Raw genomic sequence first — 8,132 nt, 5'->3', positions numbered from 1 at the left:
TGCCATACTCTATACATTTACAAAATAGTTTTGTTTGCCTGTTTGTTTTCTGATATTTATTTTTGTTTGTTTTTTTTTTTTTTAAAGACTTGAAACGTCTGCATCGTTTTAAGCATGCACAGAGTGTCACTCATAAAGTGAATGCAATAAAAGCAATCATAAAGTGATGTAGTGTGTATAAATACTGCTGCAGGAAGACATTAAGGACTGAACTGGATTGAAGTGCAGAGATTCATCCCATCTATTTCTTCAGGTTGTGTTTACTCTGAATGATTTGTGTTTGTTGCATCTGTGTGCTGTTAAGCTTTCACATGGAATCAACTTTGGATCTCATGATCATTCATTGAGAAAAAGACTGGCCTTTTGTTATTTTGTATATGCTTTCTGTACATTGTTTGATGCAGTGTGGACACCATGCACATAGACTTTAATAGGATTGCCCTGCGCCGTCTGGTCCGTGGTCTGTCTGGTTTGGTTTTGTGTGTATCCCACTGGCTTGATTATGCATGCACTCAACTGCTTGCATGAATTCCTCTTTGCAATGTACACCCACTTCTGATGGTTCTGTGAACTGAGCATTTGGAAAATAAATAACTGAGAACACACTATTGTATATTGTGAGTCTGTGGTGTTAGTGTAAACTTGTGGACCATCAAAGTGAAGTATTGTTTGTTGTTCTCTGTAATGCTAGATTCTTAGACTTTTGTAGTGGTCTTTAGAATAATAAAGCTGTTACGTGCGGCGCGTTTGTGTGTGTGTTTGCGTCTTGCTGCGTCCTGTGTTTTGTTTTTCTCTCTCGCTCCTCTCGCCTGTCACCTGACGCAGGGATCCAGCGGTGGCGCGAACAGCTGCCACTCCCCACCTGGCCTGGTGTTGCGTCCCACCTCCGTGTTCCCAGCCAGCCAACCAGACGCGGAGCGCCAACATTTAAACACCACTGGATGTGCTGTGTGGGTAGATTTCGGTCTCGTTTTGCGTTCGCTTGTGCTCTATTGTGTTATAATTACTCGCTGTATATCGTGTTTGACTTTTGTTATTATTGACTACGGATTTGGATTACGGATTGGTTTTGGTTGCTTTCGATTGGCGCGGGGAGAAGAATAGGTAAGAAGGGGATCCCCGCGCTAGGAGTTAACTGTGTATAGGGGTTAGGTTAGAGGCGGGTGCCACTATTGTATGTTTTGTTTTGTAGGCAGTGAGCGTAGTTAGGTTTATTTTGGCTCTGCCACCTTTTTAGTTTCTCGTAGTTACGTGTGTGTTTCCGTAGGCAGTTAGGGTGGTTTCTGTTATATTTCGTTCATTCCTTTGGCACCGTCTGTAGTTCTCTCCCCTCTCCGCGTTCAGGTGTAAATATTTCTGTATATATATATATTCTTGTAAATATTCTTTTGGCACTTTGTAAATATCTTTAATACACTGCACCTTTTTTGTTGTACATTGCTCCCGTGTCCGTGTGTTTTTTCCCCTCGCACCGTCCCAATCCGACACTGGTGGTGGGTTTCCTTTATGCTACGTCCCTGCTCATACCCCTAGACCCAACTCACCATCTGGGACGTAACAAAGCAGTGAATGCTTTTCGGTACTCTTTTGTCCTTACAGTGAATGAAGGAGTTGCTGCAGAACTGCAATAGAATTTCAGCATTTAAAGAGTTTTTCTTGCATTCATTAGAAATAGCACAGGTTTACTTTGCCATGTAATAAAATCAGTTTCTCTCAGTGTCTTAGCCAAACAGACGTGATCAGCTTGCTCGGGTAAGAAACTCATTAAAACAGCGCGTGCTTTTGCTAGAGCTCTGGTTACTAAGCAACGGCATGACTCAGGAAAGTGCCTTTCTTGTCCCGCCCATACAGGATACAAACCGGAGCCACCAAACTGAAGCTGTCATTCTTACTCTAGTTGATAAGAAATCACTTGACCATGCCCTTGAAACTTTAACCGACGCATTCACGCCTTTAAGATTGCGTGTAATAAAACCAGCCCGAGTTAGGCTTTATCAGAACCGAAAGTAATTGCAATCAGTGACTTCAAAAGGAGAGACGGATTTAAGAATAACTCGGTTTATTCAAAAAGAGATGCTTCTTTGATGCAGTACATTAAAAGTCAATCCAGTGTCAAGAGTGGCAGTAACAGGAAAAAAAAAAACCATTGCATATTTTCTATGAAGACAAAGCTTTCCAGTGCTTGGTTTTACACAATTTAATTACAATGTCACCTTATCCATTAACCATTCAGTTTTGAGGAAATCCAGTCTGGGCTCAAAGGTCTTGGAAATCCTCTTCACAATTCTGTTTTCAAAAACTTCATAGCTCTCTGCATGTTGCTCAACACTGTCGGCAGTTGAAAAATAAAAATTAGCAAATCAGTGTGTCTGTACAGTATAAACGCTATTTTTAGAAATGATTTTTTTTTTTAAAGCATCAAATTCTTAACATGTTCTTGTACTTACAGAGTTTCATGTCAGAGGGCTCGTAAGCGTACAGGCGATTAGAGTAACGCCCAGTGATGTCAGCTCTCACAGTCATAGAAGGATCTGGTGAAAGGAGGAATTTTCTTATTCCTTTTTCAAAGTCTTATCCTTATTCTTATGTGTAAAACCCTTTTGTCACTTTTGAGCACTTTATAAACATAATATGTATTATCAAAATTGTACATCTCATGTGTTTATGTTTCTTATGGGGCAAACTCACCAACAAAGAGGATTCTGGGAACATACTGTCCATCTGGAGATAGATGCTTGTCAGTGGTTTCATACTGTAAAGAAAGATATCACAGTGGGAAGTCCATCATGTTATATTGACATAAAATAACATATTATATTAAAATAGTATTGACATAAAGAACTCAAAGAACTGCAAAATGATTGATGGTGTCTTAGAGTTCATCACTGCTGTTGTTTTATGTCTTATAAATATGTTATAATGCGAGAATGGAAACTTACCACCAGGTTCAGGATAATGAAACTGTCATCTGCCAGTTTTTGAATCTCTTTGTCCTCAGCAAACGCCTTCTTCAGGGCTGAACGCCGGAGACAGGAAAATAGATACAGGCAAGAATAAACTGTCGGCTGAGCAATGTGTTTTAAACAGATACAAATAACAATAAACTGTCTGTCGAGCAATGTGTTTTGGTTGTTTGACGATTCTTCCTTCTTTCATTTAATTCTGAATTTTAAGTTATAGAAATTTCGCTCAAACATTTGTGTGTGTTTTTGCCACACATCTAGCAATATTAACAAAACAGGAGAGTTTGGGGCAATCAGTGCACTGTGATTGGTCAAGGCATTGTGTGGCATGGTATTTATTGGATGGAGGTCAGTCCCTACCCAAACTGTGTGGACAGTCCTCCAGGTGGAAAATAACCATCAGAGGCTTGTTCCTATGGAGAGAGATTGTCATTAATCACATAGATTTGAAGTCTTCCACAGACATGACACATGGAGGCTCATGGCTACCGACCTAATCCTGATCTACATGTACAATCTCTATTTTATTCTAAACCAGGGTTTGAGGAAGTTCACATTAGTTGCATTAGACATATTTTTTTAGCCATCGCTCACCTTGACCTGGCCCAAAACAAGGCCTCCTCATAGGTCTGAGCCCAGATTAACTGATCACCCCAACCTGAGAGGAGAAATTAGATTTATGGTTCCACAAATATATGCATAATTCACAGTTCTTTCCTACACCTGTCACCCTAGCTATACATGTTCTCAGTTACTCAACCACTACTACACATGTATAGCACAGGACTAAGGAAATACAATAGAGCTTTGCTTAAAGTGTACTTGCAGTGTGAGAGAGTGGTCACACTTCAGTAAAATGGATTAATTGTGACAATTATAATCTGTTATAGTCAGAAACTGAAGCACATTCATTTTCCCAGCTTATGAATCCGTTGGCGCAGTGGAATCAGTTCACACTGGTGATAAGGAAGAAGAGAAAGTTTCACCTCTAGAGAGAGTCTGAGGAACCCTCTTCTCTTTCTTGATTGGGTTTACTGGGTTCTTCTCTGGCTTGGCCAGGGAGGTAGTAACGGCCACAAGGACCAAGAGTACCGATAACAGTCCTTTAGACATTCTGCAAACTATCTGATCTAAGGCAGAAAACACACAAAAAAGAGCTACTTGTTTTACATAACATTAAAGCAGTTCAGAAGTAATTTGTCCGAGAGTTAAGCAGGATATCATAAACTGACTCTGTACTGTGGAGGCCTACATGGAAATTCAATGAAATGTCATACCTAGAAGCAGCGGTAAAACACAAAAAAGAAGAGTTGTTACCTGATGTAAGGTTCCTCTTTGTCTGTGTTCAGACTCTTTCTCCTGGTCCCTCTGTGGCGTCTTGCTCTTACCTGGGCAGAATTTATACACCTGCTCACCTGTAAGTCCCGCCCCTACCTGCTTGTCCTCTGGAATGTGTGTTTCTACACCTATGTGTTACCTAGCAATACACTTTCAGAAACATTCTGTTTTTACATGATGATCCATTTAATTGACAAATTCTGTTTTTTGATATGTACTGGACCAGTCCAGACAGAATGAATGAATACTGGAGTGTATTTTAAAAGTCTTAATTCCCAGTAAGAAGAGAATTGGGGGGGGATATGCTAATACTGAGATACAATTTGGCTTTAGTCCAAGGACAGGTCAGCAAAAAGTCAATCCAGCCGATCACAGATGTCAATGATTTGGCCTTATTTCATTGGCTCAGATTGATAAGGTTATAGGTTTTTTTCATAAAGAAAAAAAAACATGGCAAAACATAATTCTATGTTGTTTCAGTATATGAAATTAATATATGTAGAGTATACATAATACAGAATCTTCATCCAGGGTATGTGTCATTAAATGGTGTGTGTCATTGTTCTGTTAAATAAGATAAGAATATACAGTTATATATTCTGTTCAATAAGAAGCTATACAGTTGTGGGAAGAAATGAGATCAGAAGTAAATATCTTTATCTAACTTTTAATGAACCTACACATTTACCTGTAGCATAGAAGGCAAACATCTGAAATATGTCTGTTTGAGTTTGTTTAGTCATTATTCTGCGATCAATGAATGAATAATTTGCGTTTCATTTTTACTTTCCAGAGAGATTCTAGCCTTACTCCTTGCTTTCTCCTCTTTCAAGTTTTTCTCTCTACATTTAAATTTACAAGAGAGAAAAGCTGTCTCAAAATGGAACTGAATGGGTCCATTTCCATAGTAACTGTGCTTGGCATCGCACAGAAGGAAGTTTGCTCGCTGTGAATGCATCACTTTCAAAGCACTGACGTGTCCTTAAAACGCCAGATCCGCCTTTCCCCGTGTTTACTTTGATCTTTCATCCTTTTCCTTTTGCTGTTAGAAAATAAGTGACCAAGGAAGCAGGACTACATTTAAATTTAAAGTAAACAAACGGTTCTCAGGTTTTCTTCCTCCAGTGTCTCTTCAAGAACGGCTGCTTTTCAAAAAAAATAAATAAATTGCACAAAGAAACGTTTAATAAGGGTAACACTGAAATGATTTTTACCTTATGATTCTGATTTTAATACTTTGAATATTCCACATGTAGTATGTTACTCTAAAATGTCTCTGTGAGAGATTCACAACTGAACATAACGTGTGGGAACATAAACTGAACATAATATTAATCTGGACAATCGCTTCACACAGACTGGCAACATAATTCAGCTAATGCTGCCCTATACCCCCAAACCATCACTCTATAGTCACCTTCCCTCTCTGAATAATGCTCTGATTGAGTTTGAACAAAGCTCCTTCCATGTGCTACTGCAGGGATAGGGTGACTGACTGTGGATCAATGCCACCTTTGTCCAGCTCTCGCTCAGAACGCAGTTTCCGTAGTAACCAACATGACTTGGACTATGTGAATCAACCCTTTCACACTGCTGTCTCGGTCTGTCATTTACGAATACATTACTTGCCTTAGGCTGTGTTGTCTGCGAAAGGAGTTGCACATGTCTTTGAGAGAGAATGTGTAAGTGAAAGAAAATCACCTTGATTCAGGTGAGATTTTGATGGACAACTGTCTCCTACTCTGACAACTAGTCAGAGCTGAATACTGGCCCTGGAAGATGCTGACCTCCTTCCTCCTCATTATGCCTTCATGAAACTCACCCTAATGAACACACTCCATTTAGATCTAAGAATGTAATCATGTAATGAGTCAATGACTAGTAACACTAATGAGCATGTAGTAGATTGTGAATGTTTGACGTAATTAAAAGACTGGCAGAATGCTGAGGTGTCCTTAACTTTTTATCATTTACTTTCCCTTCACACACACCAGAGGAGTCCTAACCCCTTGTCAATATTTGATCTGAAAGGCGGGGTACAGAGGCCCCTCCTGTTCACACACTACATCAGCTCCGCCCTGGGAACACGGATCTACATGGCAGGATAGTAAACGTTGCGATACCGTCTAGAAGCAATCCCATTGCACAAGTAAGACTTGCCCAGATGACCTTTCTGGTTGAGTACGCCAACCAGAGCAGATGTCTGTCGCATGTCCAACTATTTGAAAAAACTGTGGCAATGAAGGGGGTATTGATGCACAAACAGTTACAAAGTAGTGATAAAGATCATATCTGCTAAGGCTTGATTAAGGGTGAGTCACAGCTGTAAAGTACTTCACTTGCCCTACCTGGAATAATGACACAGACCCAATCCAATTTCTTTTCGTCACATTTATTAATACACGTACAAAATACTTTTATTTATGCTCTGTGTGGGCCTATATACTTCTTAAAGTGTGTATTTATGCTTTGTACACAGATAAACACATCTCTAACACAAATTAATCATTTTTATTTTCAATATTTTATCAAAATAAAAACAGAGGCAAAAGAAAAAAAAAATAAAAAAAGACAAGTTACAGTCCCACAAGAGACACAAAGGCCACTGTTTTCACAGAAAACATTTTCAATCAGTTTGGCCAAGCGAGTGGTTTGTAGCCTGGATCAGGCTCAGTGTAACACTGACAGAGGGGAGCAAGAAGACGGAAGAGGTGAGAAAAACTGTCACCCGGATGCCTCTGTAGAGCTGGGCGTGTAACTGAACAGAACACACCGTCAAAGGCGACAACACAAATGTCCTCAAGGAAATGATTCAACACTCATCCACACTGATTGTCATACTACAGAGAACATGTTAGCACCAGGCCATGTTCTGTTACTTTGAACCAAACTGCAATGCTGAGTAATGAAATCGCTGGATGTGATGCCTGGTGAAACCATTCAAATGGGTTTTGTTCACTCTGTAGATACTCCTGAACATAGAGTGTCCTCTCATTATACCACATCCTCACTTCAGTGGATACATTTACTAAACTCACATCAATTCATAAGACAAACTCCTTTCTCAGTAGAACTTTAGGTATGTTCCCTGCGTGCTTTGTTGCTTTGGTTTATATGAATGTGAAGGAAATCATAACTGACTGGATTATACTCCGCCTCCATGCAGGGCAAGGCAGAGTAAACAGGAAAGGGGTAGGGCTTACGGGTTTTTTTTTTTTTTTTTATGTATGGTAATAAAAAAAAAAAAAGACACCCATCCAACAAACTGGGTGAGGAATAACAGAATAAAAAGGGTAGAAAAGTAATAGTGTACACAATTAGCACTTCTTTGGAATATTTGTGCCAGCTGTGTTTCTGAAATGATGTGAAATAATAACTTTGAAATTCAGGAGTCTTGTTTTCATCCCAATATTTGGGGAAACAGGGGTGGAGCTGAACTGGAAAGCATGACAAAATCGAGGGGGCATGCCTTTGTGTATCTTCTGAGAAACGACATTCAAAACAAGATTAGTCACAAACACTGGACTTTCTCTCCATAAATTCCTGAATACTTGAGCAGCTGGACCCCAGGCAAAGAGAGGGGATGTTATGTAACCCCTCAAACAGAGTGTCATGAAAATCAGAGAAGAGGAAATGATAAGCAGAGCTTTCCCTTCATCATTACTCAAAGCTAAAGAGATTCTGAGTTAACAGAAAAACCCTGACCCAGACACTGAAACATGGTCTTTCACATCTTACTTCCATCTGACAACTGTAGACTCTAAAGTGACGTGTGTCCAGTTTTCCTTTGGGAAGCCCCTGGCTGGGAAACGTATTGGGTTTTGAGTGGGA

General features: G+C 39.7%; 1 protein-coding gene across 1 annotated transcript; it reads right to left on the bottom strand.

Annotated features, from left to right (window-relative positions):
• Nucleotides 1–2,278: 2,278 nt before the first annotated feature.
• Nucleotides 2,279–4,322, bottom strand: agr2 (anterior gradient 2). The gene is made up of 8 exons (XM_030789227.1): nt 4,281–4,322; nt 3,950–4,093; nt 3,558–3,621; nt 3,324–3,376; nt 2,940–3,016; nt 2,689–2,752; nt 2,448–2,531; nt 2,279–2,328 (listed from the first exon to the last, which is right to left on the bottom strand). Exons 2-8 carry the CDS (start codon nt 4,074–4,076, stop codon nt 2,279–2,281), a joined length of 519 nt encoding a protein of 172 aa, XP_030645087.1. The 5' UTR covers nt 4,077–4,093; nt 4,281–4,322.
• Nucleotides 4,323–8,132: the final 3,810 nt, after the last annotated feature.

Source organism: Chanos chanos, chromosome 12 (assembly GCF_902362185.1).
Source record: "Chanos chanos chromosome 12, fChaCha1.1, whole genome shotgun sequence".
Classification (NCBI taxonomy): domain Eukaryota; kingdom Metazoa; phylum Chordata; class Actinopteri; order Gonorynchiformes; family Chanidae; genus Chanos; species Chanos chanos.
The sequence above is the reverse complement of the archived record's forward strand: the minus strand, read 5'-3'. Positions and strand labels throughout refer to the sequence as shown.

What these genes read in the sequence shown, in the direction of transcription:
- agr2 (XM_030789227.1), bottom strand. Translation starts at nt 4,076, where the DNA reads ATGTCTAAAGGACTGTTATCGGTACTCTTGGTCCTTGTGGCCGTTACT. An exon ending in TCCCAGAATCCTCTTTGTTG is followed by an intron (nt 2,532 to 2,688) that starts GTGAGTTTGCCC and finishes TCCTTTCACCAG; the next exon opens with ATCCTTCTATGACTGTGAGA. An exon ending in GCCCTCTGACATGAAACTCT is followed by an intron (nt 2,329 to 2,447) that starts GTAAGTACAAGA and finishes AACTGCCGACAG; the next exon opens with TGTTGAGCAACATGCAGAGA.